The sequence below is a fragment of the Narcine bancroftii genome, chromosome 1, assembly GCF_036971445.1.
Source record: "Narcine bancroftii isolate sNarBan1 chromosome 1, sNarBan1.hap1, whole genome shotgun sequence".
Taxonomy (NCBI): Eukaryota; Metazoa; Chordata; class Chondrichthyes; order Torpediniformes; family Narcinidae; genus Narcine; species Narcine bancroftii.
This window is the reverse complement of record NC_091469.1, coordinates 101,343,888-101,367,800: the sequence shown is the minus strand read 5'-3', so window position 1 is coordinate 101,367,800 and position 23,913 is coordinate 101,343,888. Positions and strand designations below refer to the sequence as shown.

General features: G+C 41.6%; 1 protein-coding gene across 5 annotated transcripts in view; it reads right to left on the bottom strand.

The window, feature by feature from the left end:
- Window positions 1-19,310, bottom strand: part of LOC138761733 (cholesterol 7-desaturase nvd) — a 142,688-nt gene extending 123,378 nt beyond the window's left edge. For all 5 annotated transcript variants that reach the window (XM_069934405.1, XM_069934415.1, XM_069934392.1 and 2 more), the window contains exon 1: window positions 18,930-19,310. In XM_069934405.1, coding sequence (XP_069790506.1) covers window positions 18,930-19,275 — 346 coding nt within the window. In that variant the 5' untranslated portion in view covers window positions 19,276-19,310. The remainder of the gene's footprint in view (window positions 1-18,929) is intronic.
- Between the last annotated feature and the right edge of the window lie 4,603 nt (window positions 19,311-23,913).

The window sequence follows — 23,913 nt, the reverse complement described above, 5'->3', positions numbered from 1 at the left end:
TCCCCTCCCACCCGAGGCGCAGGCAGCCTTCATCCACATCAGGCAAGACATCACAGATGCCACGATGTAGGCTGTGGATGAGGACTCCCCCTTCCATGTGGAGAGTGATGCCTCCGAGGTAGCCCTCGCTGCTACCCACAACCAAGGGGGGGCGCCCTGTTGCTTTCTTCTCCAGGACTCACCATGGCTCCGAGCTAAGGCATTCCGCCATTGAAAAGGAGGCCCAGGCAATTGTGGAAGTGGTCTGCCACTGGCGCCACTACCTGGCCGGCAGGAGATTCACCCTCCTCATGGACCAGCAGGTCATGGCGTTCATGTTTAACACTACCCACAAGAGCATGATCAAGAACAACAAGATCCTGTGCTGGAGAGTCAAGCTGGCAACCTACAGCCATGACATCCAGTACCGCCCTAGGAAGTTTAATGACTCCCCTGATGCCCTCTCTTGAACCTGCGCATCTATGTATGATGACAGGCTGCAGGCATTGCATGAGACCCTCTGCCATCCGGGCGTCACCAGGTTGTACCATTTCATTAAGTCCCGAAACCTGCCGTACACCATCAGGGACATGACCGAGGACTGTCGGGTCTGCCCGCCCCAGGCCAATTTTGTAAAGGCTACTCGGCCCTTCAAGCGTCATGGACTTCAGAGGGCCCCTGCCTTCCATGAACCGAAACGTCTACTTCCTCATGGTAGTGGACGAGTACTCATGCTTCTCTTTCGCTATCCCTTGTCCAGACACCTCCACGACCACCGTCATTAGGGCCCTGGGACAGATTTTCACCATGTTTGGCTACCCTGCCTTCATCCACAGTGACTGGGGGGGTCTAGTTTCATGAGTGATGAGCTGTGCCAGTATCTGACGGCAAGGGGCATCACGACCAGTCGCACGATGAGCTCTAACCAGAGAGGCAATGGGAAGTGGAATGTGAGAACGGGGTGGTCTGGAAGGCAGTCCTCCTGGCTTTCAGGTCGAAAGGGTGGGCCGTTGAGTATTGGCAGAACACCCTGCCCGAAATGCTCCATGCCATTCGGTCGCTGCTGTGCATGGCTACCAACAAGACCCTTCACAAACATCTGTTCTCATTCCACAGGAGGTTGGTGACTGGAATGTCCGTCCCAGCATGGCTCACGTCCCCGGGGCCGGTGCTCCTGTGTAAGCACATACGGACACACAAGGCCGAAGCTCTGGTCGAGCAGGTCTTCCTCCTACATACAAACCACAACTACGTCTATGTTAGGTTCAGCAGTGGCAGGGAGGACACTGTCTCAACCAGTGACCTGGCACCAGCAGGAGCACCCACCACACCCCACCACCCTCCAGCCCAGGACGACGCTGTCCGGGCATACATCCCAGTCCCCAGGCAGCTATGGGGCACGCAGGACCTCCTTAACCACCAGTGGCCCACATCAGCCTTGGGAGACGAACCCGCCCCCCCCCACCCATCCAATACAACCATCATACGTAAACACCGCCCCCCCCCCCTCCGCGCAGTGGCACACTAGCCACACAGACCCCTGCCACCAGCCGCCCCCACTTCCCTCCAACCAGTGACCAGGACCCAGTCCTATGACGGTCACAGAGACCCGATGGCCACCGGATCGTCTCAACCTATAAATATTGTATGTATGTAGTGGGTGCAATTCCTTGTTACTGCCACTCACTCCCCTCCCCCCCCCCCACACCGGGACAATTTTAAAGAAAGAGGTGAATGTGGTGGCACACCACCGGCCTACTGCAGGGGGAAACTTCTGTACCTGCAGGAGTGTAAGGGGACAGGACAACACCTGGCCAACTGCCAATCAGTCAGCCTGAATGGATCAAGCCCCACCTGGTCGGGTATCAATCACCCTCTGGGAAATAAGTCTGCGCCGGCTTCCCGAAGCTCACTCAGAGTTACTGCACAGCCAGCCTGGCTCTGTGGAAGTCTTTGTGGATTAAAGCCTGTTGTACAGTCTTTACCTTGTGTGTGTCTGATTCTGGCTAACACTGTGGAGCTCATTCTTGTCACCCCCAGTCAGGGCCTTGGGGGATCCAGTTCAGGAGGAAAGCATCCCCCTTTCCATCATCAAGCCAGTCTGTGTGCTGAGTCCCCTGTGTTATTCCTTGTACATTCATGTTCAGTTCTAATGTAATCTATATATTCACAGAACTCCAGTTGTTGATCAAATAACTGGAAATGATGAGTCAGTAAACAGGATGGAGATTAAGAACCTGGTTGGGAGTTGCCAGAACAATAATTTCATTTCAATTTTACTAAGCCCGAGGAGATTATTGTGGACTTTAGGAAGGTGAGGCCAAGGCACCACATATCTGTCTGCATTGATGGGAAGAAAGCAGAGAGGATTGGAGGCCTTCTCCCGGAGCCAACACACTAAGTCCACTGTGAAGAAGGCACACTACTTTTAAGAAGTCTGAGGAGATTTGGCATGTTGTCTAATACCCGATCAAACAACTATAGGTGAACTGTGGAAAGTATACTGACCGGTTACATGATAGCCTGGTTTGGTAATTTGAGTGCCTAGGAATGCAGAAGGCAGGAGAAGGTAACAAGCATATCCGCATCACAGCCTCTGACCTCACATCCCCTACCGAAGACATCTATGTGAGGCACTGCCTCAAGAAGGCAGCCAACATCATAAAGGACCCCATCGCCCTGGCCACAACCTCTTCTCACTGGTAGAAGATTCAGAATCCTTAAGTCCAGCTCCAGTTTCCTTCCAATGGCCATCAGGCTCTTGAACCTCCTATTAAACTGACCATAAACTACTCCTGTTGACACTATTATCACACCACTTTTTTCTTGCACTGAGGTCATTGTGAATATTTATGATCTCTTTACTTATTTTTATATTTATCTTTTTTCAATTTAATCTATAATATTGTAGTTTTAATAAAAATAACAATGTGCCAATTCAGCTACAGCAGTAAGAATTTTGATGCAAATGTTTATTGCCTCACACAGTTGATAGTAAACTTGTTATCAGGTTGATAAAGATTTTGCCAGACTGCTGAGTGTTTCCAACATTTTATGATTTTATCCTTTTTTGTTTGATGTACAACGGGCAAATGGTTTTGGTCTTTTTTTTAAACAAGGTATTGAATCACAAATGTGCTTTTATTTAAACTACCACCTGACACTATCACAAAATACAGCAATGCAAAAAATTGGGAACATGTGTAATGCCTTTTACTAATGATATTAAGAATCTTAAAAAAGAAGGTACGAGGTGGCTATAGCAAACGGTGAAAGTAAATCTGAAGGGTTTTTTACAAATATGTGAATAGCAAAAGGAGTGTGAAGGATAGAATAAGTCCACTAGAGAATCAGAGCGGACAACTGTGCGCAGAGCCGAAGGAGATGGGGGAGATACTGAACAAGTTTTTTTCTTTGATTTTCACTAGGGAGAAGGATATTGAATTGTGCAGGATAAGGGAAGCAAAAGGAGTAATTATGGAAAATGTAGGGATCAAGAATGAGGGGATTTTTGAGCTTTTAAAGATAAGTCTCCGAGTCCCGATGTGATTTTCTCAAGGACCTTGAGGGAAGTCAGGGAAAAAAGAACGGAGGCTCTGACAGTGATTTTTCAAGTCATTAGAGAGGGGCATATTGCCGGAGTATTGGTGCATCGCAAACAAACGTTTCTTTGTTTAAAAAAGGTTTGAGGAGTAAGCCTGGCAATTATAGGCCAGTAAGTTTGACGTTGGTGGTCGGTAAGCTAATAGAAAGCATTCTTAGAGATAATATATATAAGTATTTAGAAAGACAGCGTCTGATCAAGAATACTCAACATGGGTTTGTGCGTGGAAGGTCATGTTTGACAAATCTTGTTGAATTTTTTGAGGTGACTAGGACGGTTAATGAGGGTAGAGCAGTAGATGTTGTCCATATGGATTTCAGTAAGGCCTTTGATAAGATGTGGAAGTGTAAGGTAGGTAAGGAGGGTTCAGGCGCTAGGTATTAATTTTTGGATAGTCAAATGGGTTCAACGGTGGCTCAAAGATAGATGCCAGAGAGTCATGGTGGATAACTGTCTGTCAAGATGGAGGCAGGTAACAAGAGGTGTGCCTCAGGAATCAGCATTGGGTCCCTTGTTATTTGTCATTTACATTAATGATTTGGATGCTGGAGTGGTAAATTGGGTGAGGAAATTTACGGATGATACAAAAATAGGTGGAGTAGTGGATAGTGAAGAATGTTTTCAGAGATTGCAGAAGGATTTGGACTGTTTAGAAGAGTGGGCTGAAAGGTGGCAGATGGAGTTTAATGCAGGTAAGTGTGAAGTCCTTCATTCTGGATAAAATAATCAAAACAGGACATATGCAGTAAACGCGAGGGCATTGAGGAATGCAGAAGTTCAGAAAGATTTAGGAATAATGGTTCATCATTCTTTGAAAGTGGATTCTCTTGCAGATAGGGTGGTGAAGAAGGCTTTTGGTATGCTGTTCTTTATAAATCAAAGCATAGAATATAGGAGCTGGGAGGTGATGTTGAGACTATTTAAGCCATTGGTGAGGCCAAATATAGAATACTGTGTAGAGTTCTGGTTACCAAATTATAGGAAGGATATCAATAAGGTAGAGAGGGTGCAGAGGAAAATTTACTAAAATGTTGCCTGGATTGCAGTATCTAGAATACAAAGAATGACTGAATATATTAGGCCTTTATTCATTGGAGCGTAGAAGGTTGAGGGGGGATTTGATAAAGGATTTTAAAATTATGAGGGGGATAGATAGAGTAGATGAAAATAGGCTTGTTCCCTTGAGGGTAGGTGAGATTCAAACAAGAGGTCACGAGTTAAGGGTTTGGGAGCAAAAATTTAGAACATGAGGGAAGACTTCTTGACTCAGAGAGTGGTAGCTGAGTGGAATGACCTTCGGGAAGAGGTGGTCGTAGCACAGTCAATTTTTGTCATTTAAGAAAAAGTTGGATAGCATATGGATGAGAGGGGATTGGAGGGTTATGGGGAAAGTGCAGGCAGGTGGGTCGAGAGGAGATCACTAAGATCGGTACGGACTACTGTAATTGTTGTATAGTTATATATTTCAATGCTTGACACAATTTTAAGAATAAGAGCCTAGATAGACCGAAGATGTCATTTACTTGTTAGAATTTGAGTACCCAGGAACACAGAAGGTGGAAGAAGGTAACAAAACTAGCCATGACCACCACAGAGTCTGAACTCCCATCCACTGAGGACATCTTTGTGAGGATTCTTGAGTTAGAATCACTAGAGGATCATTGGAGTACATCAATATGATCTACCAGGATCGTTATCTGATGGGCAGTAAAAATGCTGAACGATCAAAGGAACTGCTCACCCTAATGATCTGAGACTCTCATATTCACAAAACTGTATTTATTTATTCATTCCTCTATCTATCCATCCATCCATTTATTTATTTATCTGATTACTTGTCCTCCATATGTATTATTTTTCCAAATGTGTGTTATGTCTGGTTGTGTGTCTACATGCTTTGCACTGAGGACTGGAAAACACTGTTTTGTCAGGTTGCACTTTTGAAATCAGATGACAATAAACTTGACTAGACTTGAGAATTCATATTTCTTGCACAGGGCCATCCAAACCCAAGGTTTTAAACTGTTCAGGATTTTTCTGCAGCTTTCACCGTTTTTGGCTGACACCCAGATGGGATTACTCCTCCAGTGTGGTCTGCGTGGAGTTTTGCACATGCCTCCCATGAACAAATGGGTCTCCTCAAGTGTCCTGATTCATATCACATCCCAAACATCAGCAGGGTAGGTTCACTGGCTGTTGTAGATTATCCTCAGCTGAAGAATTAGTGGGGTGTTGATAGTATGGGAGGGAGAACTGATTATCATGAAAGATGCAAGGGGAACTAAACTGATGGGCTTAGTCAGAGTTTATCAACAAGCCAATATAGAAGGCCATTCAGTCCCTCAAGTCTATATTATGATAATGCAAATGTAAAATACAGTAAATAACCTGCAGATTTTAAATTCAACATTGTGTATAATCCCTCATCAATAAACAAGTAATAAACAAGATTGGAGAGATTGGACAGATTGGGTCTTTATTCTTTGGAGCGTAGAAGGTTGAGAGGGGATTTGATAGAAGTATTTAAGATTATGAAAGGGATGGACAGAGTGGATGTGGATAGACTATTTCCGTTAAGAGGAGGAAAGTTTAAAACAAGAGGACATGAGTTAAGAATTAAGGGGCAGAGGTTTAGAGGTAACATGAGGGGGAACTTCTTTACTCAGAGAGTGGTAGCTGTGTGGAATGATCTTCCGGGAGAAATAGTGGCGGCGGAGTCAATTGTATTATTTAAGAAAAGGTTGGACAGGTATATGGATGAGAGGAAGATGGAGGGTTATGGGCATTGTGCAGGGAGGTGGGATTAGTGCGGACTAGAAGGGCCTAATGGCCTGTTTCCGTGCTGTAATTGTTATGTTATGTTATATGTTAAAAGGGAATTTTGACAAAACCAAAATGAGTTATTAATGATGCCTTACTTTCAGTTTGGAATTTTCAATTCTCCTCTGTATTTGATTGAATATTTTATTCCCTCAAGGTATTTGGAATTGAAGATCAAACCTTAAAAATTATCATTCAATTATGGAGATAAATGAAAAAGAAATCCATTTGTGAAAAAGGTACAGTCTGCAGATGACAAGCAGTTTGCATTGACACAGCCCAGAAATTTATAATGAAAGTGTAAGAGTATGATGACCAACTGACAGCATCTCTCTCAAAGATCCAATCACAAGCTCCTCATAGGGTTAGGGAAGAGATGCTAGATTCCACGGTTACCTCCGTCATGTTCTATTATTTTTCCTGCCTTGGTTAACTCTGCTTGGAACCTGCTGGCTTGAAACTAATCGTCCAACAGTTGTGCATTATAGTCTTACAAAACTTCGAACAGGATTTGTATATTGGAAGGGAATGCCCTCACAGGAGCCAACAACGTGCATCATATTCTAATGGAGCTAAAAATATTTTAAATGAACCAATCCAAAAAAAAGATGGATTGCAGACTTTTTAATTCAAAACTTGATTTGCTGAGGAAAGCATGTTCAAACATCTTGAGTATGCATTGGATTCGAGGCAGGGAAGCTACTGAGAACACAAAATATGGGATATTTGGGCAGCACGGGCTCATGGGCCAGAAGAGCCTGTTACCGTGCTGCCAGGCTGCAGTGCCAGCTTAACTCGAGATCTATGGGTCCATCAGTGGCAATGATGCTGTAAATGGAGAATAATGATTTTTCTTGGTCTAAGTATGAATATGGCAATATGAACGTGAAAAGTCCTTGTACTCTGTATGTACTTTTTATTATAAAGTTTATTTTGAAATAAAAATGAGCCCACACAGAGTGAGATCAGCAAGATACAAGAGCCGGAAGATGGGCCCCTCCCTCCCTGTTCCCATCCATCTCTGGCCTGTGACTCCATTAAGCAAGTGGCACAAAGAATCCAGAGATGCTGACTGCACATGCAGTGAGTAAATTCAAGAACTGAGTGAATGACACAACCTTTACTCCATGTTCTCGCATTTATTTTGTAAGACACACATGCATATAGCATAGTAACAGGTCATTTCGGCCAATGAGTTCTTGCCGTCCAATTTACACCCAATTAACCTAAACCCCCCCCCCCCCCAAAAAAACGTTTCAAACAGTGGGAGGAAACCAGAGCCCTCGGGGAAAACCCACAAAGACACAGGGAGAATTTATTTTATAAGAGCACATGAACTTTGTATGCTTATCAGTATAAAAAACAAAATAAGAGGTGTATGATCAAAAGGCTAACAGGTGTTTAATATAAACATGAGGCATATTTACCTGTGAGTGGTGTGAACCACTTCCCTTCAACATTAATGGCATCTGGGGAGGCATCGCATGATGGCGTAGGAAGAGGAGGTGGAACAACACCTTCCCCTGACAGAGCTAATTAAAAAGTTTTAAAGATACTTAAAGTACTGGTGAATGTATCTGCCTTACAACGATGAGGAAAGTTAAAGCACAAGTTGGGAAGAAAGCAGCAGTAAAACAAGCTAGAAGCACAGAAGAAATGCAGCCTACCTTGCAAAGTGATCCTCCAGGCTCGAGTGCAGCTCCTCCCCGACCTCAACGGACGTCGTTGGGCAAAGAATACTTGACTATAATGCCAGTCTTGTGTCCCGCGGCACAAGATAGCGCCAATGACCAACAACAATCTTCCCTGATGTGGAAGAGTCTTTGCTCCTTCGCGAAACTTCACACATGCGCATAATGACTGAATGGGCCCAGGCTGCGGGAGGACCAGACTTCCACCAGCCTAGCAATGCTGGGCTGGGAGGGGTCTGTACCCACAGTCGGGTGGTCCCGACTGTTTCACCGATAGAGGGGAAGGAGGAAGAAGAAGATCCCATGCTGGCTGAAGAAGTGCATTTAATGGAGGGTAGTCCTGAAATGCAGAAGTTTGTTTTACCGAAGTTAGATTTATCATCTATTACTCCGGTTTTGAATTATATAATTAGTCAAATTGGAAGTTTGGCTGCACAAATGAATCAGGGATTCACTGAAATGCAAGGTCCAATGTCCGAGATATGGGGAGAAATTACTCCAATTAAAATGGATGTGAGTAAATGCCTTCGAGCAGTCGATAAAGTGCAAGATAATTTTAAAAGGCTTGAAGAATGCTTTCTTGATTGTAAAGATGAGATGGAGCAATATAAAGAAAGATTTGAACAGATTGAAGATTCGTTTACTGGTTGGGAGGTACAGAAATCAGATTTGCTGAAAAAGATTGACAGTTTGGAAAATCAAAGCTGGAGGAATAACGTTAAGATTGTGGGATGACCAAAATTTACTAAGGGTCCGAATCCACTTCAATTTTTCCAAAAATGGTTTCCTGAGGTTTTAGGAGTGGCAGAATTTCTAGATGGACTGGAATCGGATATAGAGTACACCGGGCGGTCAGACGAAAACCATATTCTGGTTAAGCTCCTCGATCCATTTTGATCCAGTGCTTACGGTACCAAGACTGAGATACAATTTTGAGACTTGCAGTTCACTATGCCAGATGTAACCAGAGTCCATTAATTGTTCAGAATAACAGAGTTTTCTTTTATTCTGATTTGAGTCAAGATATTATTAAATGTCGTAAGGAGTTTAATTCAGCTAAAAATGTTTTGAGGCAGATAGGGAATAAGTTTACATTCTGTTACCCTGCTGTGTTGAAAGTCTTTTATGGAAGTTTTCAGTCTCAATTTGTTGATAATGATCATGCGGCTCTTGTTTTGCTAATTCTTTACCAGTTAATAAGAAGGGTCAAGACCAGACCTCTCAACAATAAGTGGAGGAGGGACTGAGAAAAGAGAGATGGAGACACGACAACAGATGATGATGAGCAAGTTTACTGTGCATTAGAGGCAGCTTATCATACTTGATGTACTTGGATCTTTTGATTATTGCTTGTACTGTTCAGTGGGGGTGGCTCAGCTGCCAACTCTTCTGAAGTCATTAGGAACTTTTGGCATTGGTCACTCCCATGTAATTGAGAGGGATACTACACTTATATTGTTGTAGGTTTTTTTGGAGGGTTTTTTGTGTGTTTTACTTTGGGGTTTTTTTAAATTAATTTTTAAGCCATTTCTTCTTTTTAATTTTGAGCTGTGAGGGGTGCACTCTGGGGGAGATTTAGGGCTTAATCGCTAATTTAAATTTTGCAACTTTTAATGTTAACAGGCTTAATAACCCAATTAAAAGAAAACAGGTGTTAGCTTATATCAAGAAGATGAAGATTGATATTGCATTCTTGCAAGAAACACACCTGACTGAGAAGGAGCACCAGAAGTTGAAAAAGAGACTGGGTTAGGCATGTTATAGCATTGTCTTTTAATTCTAAAGCAAGAGGTGTTGCTATTTTAATACATAAAAAATGATCTTTTACATTGGATTCAGTTTTTGCAATGGCAAGTCGAGTGTTAGTGGTAAATTGTAAGATATTTTTCAGAGGCTTGGACATTGATGAATGTTTATGCACCTAATGTGGATGATGAGGTATTCATGAGAGGCTTTTTGGAATTTAAATCAGGCATATGATAATGTTTTGGTGGGGGGTGATTTCAACTATTGTTTGGACCCCTTATTGGATAAATCTCCAAAAATGTTGAGTAAAACAAAAATGGCTAAACAGTTGTCAATAGTAATGAAAGAGCTGAATTTGGTAAAGATTTGGAGGAAGTTAAACCCAACAGAGAAAGACTTCTTTTTATTTGGCCAGACACTAATCTTATTCTCGAACTGACCTATTTTTAGTATCAGCGCAATTACAAGGTAGATTTAGTCAGGCAGAATATAAAAGCAGGATATTGTTTGATCGTTCTTTACTATCATTATCCTTTACAGGTTCTGACAAAGTTGAAACAGCATATTGTTGGAGATTTAACACAGCATTGCTGAAACAACCTAAATTCATTGACTATATACGGGAACATATAAAAACTTTTTTACAAATAAATGAACAGTCGGTGCAGTGTAAGTCATACTAGAGGATGCTTTAAAAGCATATTTGAGGGGTCAGACCATTAGTTATTTAGTTAAAGTTTAGAAACAATATTTGGCAGAGAGTCAGGATTTGGAGAAGAAAACTGATACATTGGAAAAGGAATGGGACATAACGGAAGATTAAAAAAAAAGATCAATTAACTAAGTTAAAGTTAAGATATAATACTTTACAAATGTATCAATTTGAGAAACTGTTACAACGATCTAAACAATGTTATTAAGAGCTAGGTGAATGTGCCCATAAGGTCTTGGCGTGGCAATTGAAAACGGAACAGACTTTGAGTACCATTAATGCTGTTGGAAAAAGTACGACTGTTTCTTATAAACTTATTAATGATGAATTTTGTTCATTTTATAAAGACATATACTTCTGGAGTTGTACAAAACAATGACCGAATTGATGCATTTTTGTCTAATTTAGATATGCCGTTGTTGGAAGATAAAGAAATTAAGGAGTTAGATATTCCATTTAATGAGATGGAAATTAAAGAGGCATTTCCTAAGGGGAAATCCCCAGGCATAGAATGCAATCCCTCTGAATTTTATAAAGAATTATTTGACCTATTGTTCCCTGTATTAATGGAAGTTGTGAAGCAGACTACCAAAATTAGTTCTTTTCCAGAATTTTTTTCTAAGGCACTGAGTACTGTAATTCCAAAAAAAATAGAGATCCATTAAAAGTTGGATCTTATTGACTGATTTCTTTACTGAATGTAGACTACAAAATAATGGTAAAGGTTTTAGCTAATAGATTAGCTAAGTTTCTGCCAAAGTTGGTCTATGTAGATCTGACTGGATTTACTAAAAACAGATATTCGGAGGACAATATTGTAAAGTTAAGTTCTTTGATCAATGCTTCTCAGGAGCAACCCAAACAACTTGATATTGGCTTTAGATGCAGAAAAAGCATTTGATAGAGTGGAATGGAATTTTTTATTTTAAGTATTAGAGAAATTTAAATTGGGACCACTCTTTACCAGTTGGGTGAAGAAATTATATAAAAATCCACCAGCTAGAGTGGTGACAAATCTTCTTCATTTACACTGACTAGATTGATTAGGCAGGGCTGTCCTTTGTCACCAGCCTTATTTATATTGATCATCAAACTATTGGCTCAAATGATTAGACAGGATGAAAACATTAAAGGTATTATGGTAAATTCAGAGGAATATAAAATGAATTTGATTGCAAATGACATTTTAGTATATTTGACACACCCTGAACAATCTTTGGGACATCTGCAAACATGACTGGAGCAGTTTGGTAAAATGTCTGGATATAAAGTTAACTGGGAGAAGAGTGAAATTATGCCATTGGTAGAGGAGGATTATTCAGCTTGTAAACAAAAAACTCTACTTTGGTGGCCTGTTAAGATTAAATATTTAGGGATCATTGTGGATGTTGATTATTAACATTTTTATAAATTAAATTATCTATCTTTATTGAGTAAAATTAAACATGATTTAAATAGATGGAATGACTTACCAATAACTTTGATAGGATGTGTTAATTGTATAAAGATGAATATCTTTCTGCGAATACAATATTATTTTCAATCAATTCCCTACAAACTTCTGAATTTTTTTTAAGGATTTAAATGCTTTGGTATGATTGTTTTTGTGGAAGGACAAGTTGGCAAGAGTGTCGTTACAAAAATTGACTTGCAGGTATGCCTTAGGGGGATTACAATTACCACATTTCCAAAATTATTATGAAGCAGCCCAGTTAAAATTCATAAACAGGATGTTGCATACTGATTGTCCTTTGATATGAGCAAAAGTGGAGATGGCTCAACTTTTTGAACAGAATTCAGATCAATTGATTTATAAATGGAATCCTCATCTTTTAAAAAATTATCATCTACCTGTGTTGAAACACATAATGGAGATATGGCACAATAGGAATCAGATTGTTGGAACAAAAGGTAAAATTTCTGCCAGGTCTCCATTATCCAGAATAAATTGTTTTCTTTTTCAATTAATAATCAATATCTGAAATCATAGGAACATCACGGTATTAAGTTGGTACAAGACTGTTATGAAGCTGGTTCTTTTCTTCATTTAATGGACTTAGGCAAAAAATTTGGAATTAGGCCAAATACTTTGTTTGCATATTATCAAGTTCGTCCTTTATTTTTTAGATAATTTTGGACAGGAGTTAAAGTTACCTAAGCAAATGAATTTTGAAACTTTAATCACAGAGGGAGGCAATAAAGGATTTATTTCAGAAATGTACACTCTGTTACAACGTAAAATGAGGAAGTCAGATCTGTATAAATCAAGAATTAAATGGGAGGAAGACTTAGCTATTCCAATATCTTAGGAAGAATGGATGACTACGTGTGAAGACAGTATGACTAAATTGATAAACATGAGATGTAGACTGGTTCATCATAATTTTCTTCATCAGTTGTATTTAACTCCCAAGAAGTTAAAGAAATATGGATTTAGTTCTTCTGATTTGTGTTTTCAGTGTGACAAAGAGACTGGTTCTTTTCTATACACAGTCTGGCTTAGTGAAAAGGTGAAACCTTTTAGGTGTAGAATTTTTGGAAAGTCTTTTTAAGTTTAAGTTGGAACTTGACCCGATGTTCTTTTTAGTTGGATATAGTACAACATTGATTTTGGGTTTAAAATTGGAGACGTCCCAATTTGCATTTATTCGACTGGCTTTAGCAGTGGCTAGGAAGTGTATTGCAATTATTTGGAAATTAATGAAAGATGAAATTGAGTTGAATATTCAGAGATGGCACACTGAGTTGCGATCGTGTATTCCATTGAAAAGATAACATACAACTTATATGATAGTTACTCCTTTTTTTAAATTATGGTATGGGATCCATATATGAAATATATGGGTTTAGTAATGTAATTAAGGTTTTTTTCTTCCCGAAAGAGAGGGCAACTCATCACAGCAATAAGTAAATTTTAACTCCATTTTATTTTATTTGGGGTACCTTTTAGGAGGGAGGGTTTGAGGGAGGGGGGAATAAAAGGGAGAGAAAGTTTTGTATATCTGTACTTATTTACATGCCTGTGTACTTTATCTTTAATTAGCGTATACAGAGCCATTGTCATACCCACACTCCTGTTCGGGTCCTCTACCGGCATCACCTACGGCTCCTAGAACGCTTCCACCAGTGTTGTCTCCACTCTATCCTCAACATTCATTGGAGCGACTTCATCACCAACATCGAAGTACTCGAGATGGCAGAGGCAGACAGCATCGAATCCACGCTGCTGAAGATCCAACTGTGCTGGGTAGATCACATCTCCAGAATGGAGGACCATCGTCTTCTCAAGATCGTGTTATATGGTGAGCTCTCCACTGGCCACCGAGACAGAGGTGCACCAAAGAAGAGGTACAAGGACTGCCTAAAGAAATCTCTTGGTGCCTGCCACATTGACCACCGCCAGTGGGCTGATATCGCCTCAAACCGTGCATCTTGGCACCTCACAGTTCGGCTGGCAGCAACCCCTTTGAAGAAGACCACAGAGTCCACCTCACTGACAAAAGACAAAGGAGGAAAAACCAACACCCAACCCTAACCAACCAATTTTCCCTTGCAACCACTGCAACCGTGTCTGAGTGTCCCACATCGGACTTGTCAGTCACAAACGAGCCTGCAGCTGACATGGACATTACCCCTCCATTAATCTTCGTCCGCAAAGCCAAGCCAAAGAAAGAGACATGCCTGTATACTTTATCCTTAATAGATAAAATATACAAAAAAATACATTAGTGGCATCTGCATCAAATGTATCCACAACTGCATGTCGAACCACCCCCACGCATTCCCAGTCTCCAATACAGGCATTCCTATACATAGTGATATAGCCATGCTCACGCACACACAGTTCCCAAATCCAGACATAAACTCAGTCTATACCCATACTACCATGATCTCCACACCTCTCCAACCGGCATTAAGTAACAGCAGTGACTTAGAATGGAAAAGAACCCCATGAGGCATGTGGAGCTCAATGACTTGCTGCAGATTAATAGCAACTCACAATGATCTAATATTACTGGAGAAATTCTTGGAGGAATGAGATTTTGAACCTTTTTTCTACTTAGAAAAAAAAATCAAGGAATGAAGCAGATTCACTTCATTATTAATTAAGATCTGGTTTATACTTGACTCCTCCTTATCTACACAATCCACAACTACTTTAGGAACCAGATTTGAGCATTGTAATTGATTAACAAAGATGGGCAGATCTAAGTGGGGATTGTATGATTAACACTATTAATGTAAGGTATAGATTAGTTCAATATAATTTTTTTTTTTTTTTTTTACATCAGTTATACCTTACACCACAGAAATTGAAGAGATTGAAATCAGATTTATCAGATCAATATTTTAGGTGTGGTGAAGTTGTAGGAACTTTTTTGCATTCAACTTGATCTAGTCCTAAGGCAAGACCTTTTTGACTAAATTTAGAGATATTTTTGGAAGGAGTTACAGGTGTCGTATTTCCACAAAACCCAGATTTATTTCTATTAGGAAATATTGAAGGAACAAAACCTAAATTAAATCCATATATAGATATATCGATATATATATCGATATATCTCTAAATATATATCAATTGGAATTTGTTGAAGTTGCATTAGTGGTGGCAAGGAAATGTATTTCAGTTTGGGAATGGCTAGATAGAGTTCAAAAATTCAAAGTTGTATTCCTTTAGAAAAATTACATATAGTTTGAGAAATAAATATGCTATGTTTCTGCAAATTTGGCACCCGTATACCCAAATATTAGGCTTAAATTTGTAAAATTGTCCTTCCTATGCCTCTAGATGCGTGAGAATTTCCTCTGGATTATGTTAATGATTTTTTAAAATCTGTGTGTTAAGCAACATCCCCCTGTGCAATCCTGAAAATTCTTTTTCTTTTTTTACTATTCTATAGAACTATATTGTACTTTTTTATATTGGTTATTTTGAGGGGGGGGGGGGTAAATACCATCATGTACGTAATTTCTAATTTGTTTTCTTTTTGGAACATGTATTCCTATATTAAATCTGGATTACTACGTGTATGGAAATTTTTAAAATAAAATATTCAATAAAAAAAGGAAGAATTATTACCACATTGTGCTTAATTACAGTGAAATGTAAACATTAATTACAGTGACATGGCCTAAACATTCCAACATTCTATCATCATTAAAGCAAGCCGGCAGAATGACTCCAAGTATGTAATCCATAAAATGCATTGGCACTTGTGCAAACCTAGATATATTGTTGCAATAAAGCATACCACACTTATAATAAAACACTTTTAATAAAACAATAAAACAATTGAACTGGTGTGGATAAGTTCAGTTGAAAGGCACATATGATAAAAGCTTTAACAATACTGAAACCAAGATCTCCGAGTGAAACGAGGGAAGTTCTTGGTTTAATTCCCAAGGGAGAAAACTATGGAAAGACAGAAGGTTGTCAGAGTGAACAGAAAAATCTTTAATGAGGAGGGAGGAGGCTTGTGGAGAGGTGGTGGGCATGGCTGCATTGATATGAAATCAGGTCCAGATAATGCCAATAATCAAAAGTCACAATGAATATTTTACAAAGCGTTAGCAATGGTAAATAAACACACTCCCCCTTATCACCCTGGAGAAGACTGATTCTCCCTCCCTGGTAAAAACAAACTGAAATGCTGGAGGAACTCAGCATAAGAAGTAAGAAGAATAAGCCAGAAGCAGGAAGTCTCAGAATTGTTGTGGGCGGGGATGGTGGAGACCAGGACAGATGTGCGGGTATTGGAGGATATGCGGGTGAGCACCGAGTTGATGGTGGTAGAGGGAAAGCCATGTTGTTTGAAGGAGGGCATCACAGATGATCTGGCATTGAGGTCCTCAATCTGGGTGCAGATCTCGAGCAGCACTCTCCCTTTCCTCGATTTCTCTGTCTCCATCTCAGGAAACAAACTCTCAACAGACATTATCTATAAACCCACCAAATCCCAAGCTACCTTGACTACACCTCGTCACATCCTGTCACGTGTAAGGATTCCATTCCATTCTCTCAATTCTTCCATCTCCATCACATCTGCACCCAGGATGAGAACTTCCATGTCAGATCATCAGAGATATCCTTTTTCAGACATCGTGGCTTCTCTCTACATCCATCGACTCAGTGCTCACCCATGCATTCTTCATTACCTGCACATCTGCCCTGGCTCCCTCTGCCCCCATGCACAACAAGGACAGGGTAACTCTTGTCCTCACCTACCAACCCACCAGCCTCTGTATCCAATACATCATCCTAGACACATATTCCCATCTCCACCTTCCACAAGGACAGCTCCCTCTGTGACTCCCTTGTCCTCTCCTCCCTCCCCACCAATCATCCTCTTGGGACCTAACCCTGTGACCAGAGGAGATGCTGCACTTGCCCCCACACCTTGTCCCTCACCATCATTCGGGGCCCCAAACAGTCCTTGTGAATCTGCAGGAGTCATCTACTGCATCCAGTGCTCCTGCTGTGGTCTCCTCTACATCAGAGAGACTAGACACAGATTAGATCTCTTTGTTGAGCACCTCGGCTTTGTCTGCCACATAATGTGGATCTCTTAGTGGCCACCCATTTCAATTTTCCATCCTATTTCCTTGCTGACATGTCTGTCCATGGTCTCATGCACTGCCAGATTGAGACCACCTGCAAATTGGAAGAACAACATCTCATCTTCCAATTGGGCACCTTCCAACCAGATGGCATTAATATCGACTTTGCTGCCTTTCCTTAAACCCCCCCCCCCCCATTTCTTACCCCATCATCTCTCCATTCCATTTGCATAGACATGATAAATTTTAACCTCGTCCTTTATCGTATCCAATTGACACCTTTTGTTGGTCTGGATTCTTACAACATTGACTGAATTCTGAGACTTTCTGTTATATCCTGCTTCTGGCTTATTCTGCTTATTCCTTGAAGAAGGGCTCAGGCCCAAAGTGTCAGCAATATAGCTTTGTCTCGCTGAAAAGATTGTTTGAGTTCCATCAGCATTTTGATGTGTTTTTACTACAATCTCAGTGTTTGCAGACTTCGTGTTTCACTCTCCCTCCTTCACAAGAACCAGAAAACAATTCCCCAATCACCCTCACAACATGTGTACCTTTAACACCCTTCTCACCCGTAGTCTAAGAACCTGCCCTCCCTTCACAAGAAATAAGTTTAGCCTAACTCCTCCCCATAAAAGGATTCTAAACTCATCACCCTAAGGACACAGGACAGCCTTCATCAACCACAAGGAGGAAATTGAACCATATGCACCAGGGGTAGGTTGCAACAACCACTTCCACATCTTTTTCAGAACTTACAGCCATGCCTACCTTAGCAACCAGCACTCCATTTGTCCATGCCAGACCATCAGAGATGCCCTCCTTTGTCCAACCATTGTTTATGTCTCATCAACCTGGAAAAGTCCTGTCCCCGATTTCTGATAACCCTCTAATTCACCATTATGCTAACATGTTACTTTTTTTACACCACAAACTTTTACTTTCGACAGTAATCGTTGATGTCGCGCTTTAATCAAGAGTCTTGATGAAAGCCCAGTGATGCTTCAACCCCAACCTAATGCCATCCACCTCCACATCCAGCCCTGTGCAGCCAGCTATAAAGGCACCAAGAAAAACATGGGATGCAAAAGGTTCCCTGCACCATTTCAGGAAGTGATATTCATCAAAATCAAAAAGAAAACACACCTTTCGCAGCTTAGCTCTTTCACAAATGTTTGCAGTTGAAATAGAATGCCAACAATTATCAACATTCCATCTAACAAAACAAACCTTATTGTTTGCCAACTTATCACAACATTTATAGATTCTGACCATGTGACAACAGTTTAATACTCATTAACGGAACAAAACTCGAGAAGGAGGTTATTCAATATAGATGAAATCTGATCATTCAAACATCTACAGAGCCCAGTCCAATTCCTCAGCACCATCTCCACTTCACCAACTACTTCACAAGCTCCTTATGCATCGCCCCTTTCTCAATTTTTCCCCTTAAAATCTAATCAACACGAGCCAACATCTCCCCCTCCCCATGGACACCACCATTCTAAATATCCACATACACAAGGTTTCCAGCCCACTGCTCCATCACACCCCGACCCAGCCAGCTCCTCACCTTGCCCCATCTCTCACTCCAACTCCATCGAGACCCAACCCCCCAATCACCCAGCTCTACAAATATCTTTGCCCCACACCCTCCTGCTCTCTGACCCCTTCACGCCCCATCTCCCCAGCCTATCCCCCTTCATCCTCGCTTTGAAGATCAGTGCAGACGAAGGGCGGAATAGCCTGCATCCGTGCTTCGAACTGTCTTCAGCCCGACTCCGTCTCATCCCCAACTTCTGCACACCCCTCTCCTTACCGAAGATGGTGACACACTTCACATGCGCCACCGGGAGCTGGCGAGAGCCCAGCAGCCGGTACCAGCCGTTGGGATAGACCGGGGGGAGATCCCCTCGCTTGCGCCTCCGCCTCACTTCGTTTGCCGTGTGTCGCCGGCTGGCTCCGGGCTCTGGAATGTAGCCCACGTCGTGCAACTCCCGCAACCGCTGTAAAGGAGCGAAGAGAAGGCGGTGCAACCAGGCTATGCTGAGCGGCAACAGGAAGAGCAGCGAGTGCAGTGGACCCAGCAGCCAGCCGGCCGCGCCACCCAGTAACAGCAACAGGACCCAAGAAGTGGACAGCCAGCGGCTCCCCGCCCACCCCATGGCGTCTGTCCTCGCCAGCCGTCGCGGGCCACAGATAAACCCTAGCCTACCGCTCCGCCACGCCCCGCACCTGTCAACTCCGCCCCCGCACCTGCCTCCGTCCCGCCCCGCACTTGCCTCCGTCCCGCCCCCTCACCTGCCTCAGTACCCCCTCACCTGCCTGAGTCCCGCCCCCTCACCTGCCTCAGTCCCCCCGCACCTGCCTCCGTCCCGCACCTGCCTCAGTCCTGCCCCCTCACCTCCGTAGTGCACCTGCCTCAGTCCCGCCCCCTCACCTCCCTCCGACCCGTCCCCGCACCTGACTCAGTCTCGTTCCTCGCCTGCTTTATCCCGCCGCCATAGTCTCCCCCCGCACCTGTCACCCCTTAGCCCCGCTCATACCTGAATGAGCTTTCCCCGTACCTGCTTGAGCCGTGCCCCCTCAACACAGCCCCACGGCTTCACCTCCGTCCCAGTGGAAACGACCTTGCTCCCGTAACTGTGCCCCACGCCTTTCTCGTCCTCGCTGCCGCAACGGGACGTGCCTATATCCAGCCACCTCACCTTGTCCGCCCACGTCCGCAACCGGCAGGGATGAGAATGACAAACGTCCAACCGATTGTATATTTGAGCGTGATCTCCAGAGCCGACCTTGTGTTTCCTTCACACCAGATCTGGGGCTGGCATTGAGAATGTGGGTTTAGAACTGGGGCGGGACTGTCCTGGCGTTTGCTACCACGATCGCAGGTTATCAAATTGTGCGGAGAAGTGCCATATTTCCAGCATTCTCCGTTTTAATGCTGAGAAGTCAATCACTGCAATACACTCGGGATTAACAAGGCAAGGGACACGAACACGCTTACCGAACAGCAGTATGAAAATAGACCATTCGGCCCAGCGACTTCGCACCATCACATTCACATCCATACGAATCCCATGTTTTATTTTCCTCATGTTCCCCCTTATCCCACCTCCTCAAACGTGTGCGTTGGGGAGGTAACCGCAGGACTCGAGTTCGGAATTGAATGAGTCGAGGAAGTTGTGAGGCAGTTGCACCATTGTGGCGTCAAAAAAAAAAACCTTTTATTTTAAACAAACTAAGGTAAAATCAGCACTCAGGGTCACGAGTCAAACACGAAAGTCTGCAGACTCTCTGACTGAAGTAAAAGCACAACGCTGGAGAAACTCAGCAGGTCAAACAATGTCCTTAATATGACTTATTTACCTTGATGAAGGGCTCAAGCCCGAAAAGTTGCTTATGTATCTTTAAAATGCCCTGCTGAGTTTTCCCAGCTCAACCAGACGAGTTTAGTTAGGAAAGACTCTGAAGATTGAGGCGGGAGGAGTGGAGCTGGGACACGAGCACAACTCCCTACCTGCCTGACGTGCAAGATACAGAGTCACTGGCTTCGAGACTGGGGATGCCGTTCTCCAAATAACGACTTTAAAAATAAGAACTTGGATCTTTTCTTCTCATCACTTATATTGGCGCGAAGAATGACCCATGAAGGCAGAAAGGTATGGGAGACTCAAGATTTGATTGTCTGAAGACATTGCCAACGCAAAGTTAGACCAATACGGAATGTCCCTGGCGGATCCAGTGGGCGTTGGGACCGGTGGCTGCCTGCTCTCATAGACTCGCCAAGTCCTATCCAGGAGCGGCCGACGGCCGGCACGCCTCAGCGTCTTAATGACTGCCGCGTCAACACGACGAAGGCTCGATCTCAGAGACCAGGGATGCCTGGTTGAGGAACAGTTGTATGATGGGAGAGAATTAATTCAGTCTAACCCAATGCTTATTACATCCAAAGAATCAGAGCTTCGCCTGCCGGATTGATGACATTCTAACCAGGTGATCGATGCTTTGAAATGTGCACTTTTTTAAAATATTTTTTTTAATTTTTCATACTGTGAACCATATCAACCAAAATATATACAAACGTTGCTCATCAAATATACACAATGGCATTTTCTCCCTTCCCCCCACCCCCCCCCCCCACCTTCCCTCCCCCTTTCCCACCCCCTCCAAAACCAATAAATACTCAACATTTACAATACAATAAAACCATTTAAACAATGTCGTCACACAATGAAAAATAAACAAGAAATATGTGTCATCTACTTTTACACACTGGATCAAGTCATTTGTCTTCTTATCATTTTAGGGTGTGGATGTCCGAGGCGAGCCCTCTCTGTTATGTTCCATGTATGGTTCCCAAATTTGTTCAAATAATGTAACTTTATTTTTTAAATTATATGTTATTTTTTCCAATGGAATAAATTTATTCATTTCCATGTACCATTGCCGTATTCTCAGGCTTTCTTCCATTTTCCAAGTTGACATTATACTTTTTTTTTGCTACTGTTAAGGCTGTCATAATAAATCTTTTTTGCACTTTATCCAATTTGAGGCATGATTCCTTACTTCTTATATTACTTAGAAGAAAGATCTCTGGATTTTTTGGTATGTCACTTTTTGTGATTTTATTTAATACCTGATTTAGATCTTCCCAAAATATTTCCACTTTCTCACATGCCCAAATTGCATGTACTGTTGTTCGCATTTCCTTCTTACAGCGAAAACATCTATCTGATAATGTTGGATCCATTTTTTTAACTTTTGGGGCGTGATATATAACCTGTGTAACCAATTATACTGTATCATGCGTAACCTTGTGTTTATTATATTCTTCATAGTTCCAGAACATAACTTTTCCCATGTTTCATTTTTTATCTTTTCCCACTTTTGTTTGTGTTTATAGTTTATTTCATCCATTTCCTTATCTTGCAGCTTAATGTACATGTTCGTTATAATGTGTCTGTAATCACATATTCAAAGCTGCTTCCTTCTGGTAATCTCAGTCTGTTTCCCAATTTATCCTTTAAATAAGCTTTCAGTTGATGATATGCAAACATTGTACCATGAGTTATTCCATATTTGTACTTCAACTGTTTAAATGTTAATAAATTATTTCCCAAAAAACAATTTTCTATTCTTTTAATTCCTTTTTTCTCCCATTCTCTAAAGGAAAGGTTATCTATTGTAAAAGGGATTAGCGGATTTTGCGTCAATAATAATTTTGGTATTTGGTCATTCATTTTTTTCCTTTCTAAGTGAATCTTCTTCCATATATATTGAGTAAATGATGCAGTACTGGTGAGCTTTTATATTGCATCAGCTTTTCATCCCACTTATAAAGTATATGTTCCGGTACCTTCTCCCCTATTTTATCTAGTTCTATCTTAGTCCAGTCTGGTTTTTCCCTTGACTGGTAAAAATCTAATAAATACCTTAATTGTGCTGCTCTATAATAATTTTTAAAGTTTGGTAACTGCACGCCACCTTGGTTGGACCTCTCTGTTAATTTATCTAATGCTATCCTCAGTTTCCCCCCTTTTCATGAGAATTTCCTTTTTTTCTCTTATTAAAGAATTTGTCTGTTAAGGGAATTGGTAACGATTCAAATAAGTATTGTATCCTTGGGAAGACATTCATTTTAATGCAATTTACCCTCCCTATCAATGTTAGCAGTAATTCTTTCCAATGTTCCTGCAATTTCTTTATTAGTGGCTGATAATTTAATTTCTACAGGTGGCTTAAGTTATTATTTAACCTAATACCTAGGTATCGGATTGCACATTTTTGCCATTTAAATGGTGATTCTTTTTTAAATTCTGTAACTCATTGGCATCACTTCACTTTTATTTACGTTGATCTTGTACCCCGATATTTCTCCATACTCCCTTCGATTTCTTATGTAAATCTTTTATTGATATTTCTGGTTCTGTTAAGTATACTATGATGTCATCTGCAAATAAACTGATTTTATACTCCTTCTCCTTTATTTTTATCCCTTTTATTTTATTTTCTGTTCTTATCAGTTCTGCCAATTGTTCTATTGCTAAAGCGAACAGTGAGGGGGATAATGGACATCCCTGCCTAGTTGACATACTTAATTTAAATTGGTTTGTTACATATCCATTTACTGTTACCTTCACCGATGGTCCATTATATAATGCTTTAATCCAATTAATATAATTTTCTGGTAGATTGAATCGTTGTAATATTTTGAATAAATAATTGCATTCTACTCTGTCAAAGGCTTTTTCTGCGTCTAAAGCAACAGCCACTGTTGGCTTCTTATTTCCTTGAACTACTTGAATTAGATTAATAAATTTACAGACATTATCTGCTATTCGTCTTTTCTTAATAAATCCAGTTTCATCTTGTTTTACAATTTTTGGTACACAATCAGCAAATCTGTTTGCTAATAAATTCACTATTATCTTATAATCTGAATTAAGTAGAGATATTGGTCAATATGATGCTGGTGTTAGTGGATCCTTCCCCGTCTTTGGTATTACTGTAATTATTGCTGTCTTACATGAATCTGGCAGTTTCCGCAAAGCAGGACGTCAAGCGCTGAAGAGCTGGCTCTGAATGGGCAACTAAAGCGGCATCGTCTGCAAAGAGTAGTTCACTGCCACATTGACCACCGCCAGTGGGCTGATAACGCCTCAAACCGTGCATCTTGGCGCCTCACAGTTTGGCGGGCAGCAACCTCCTTTGAAGAAGACCGCAGAGCCCACCTCACTGACAAAAGGCAAAGGAGGAAAAACCCAACACCCAACCCCAACCAACCAATTTTCCCCTGCAAC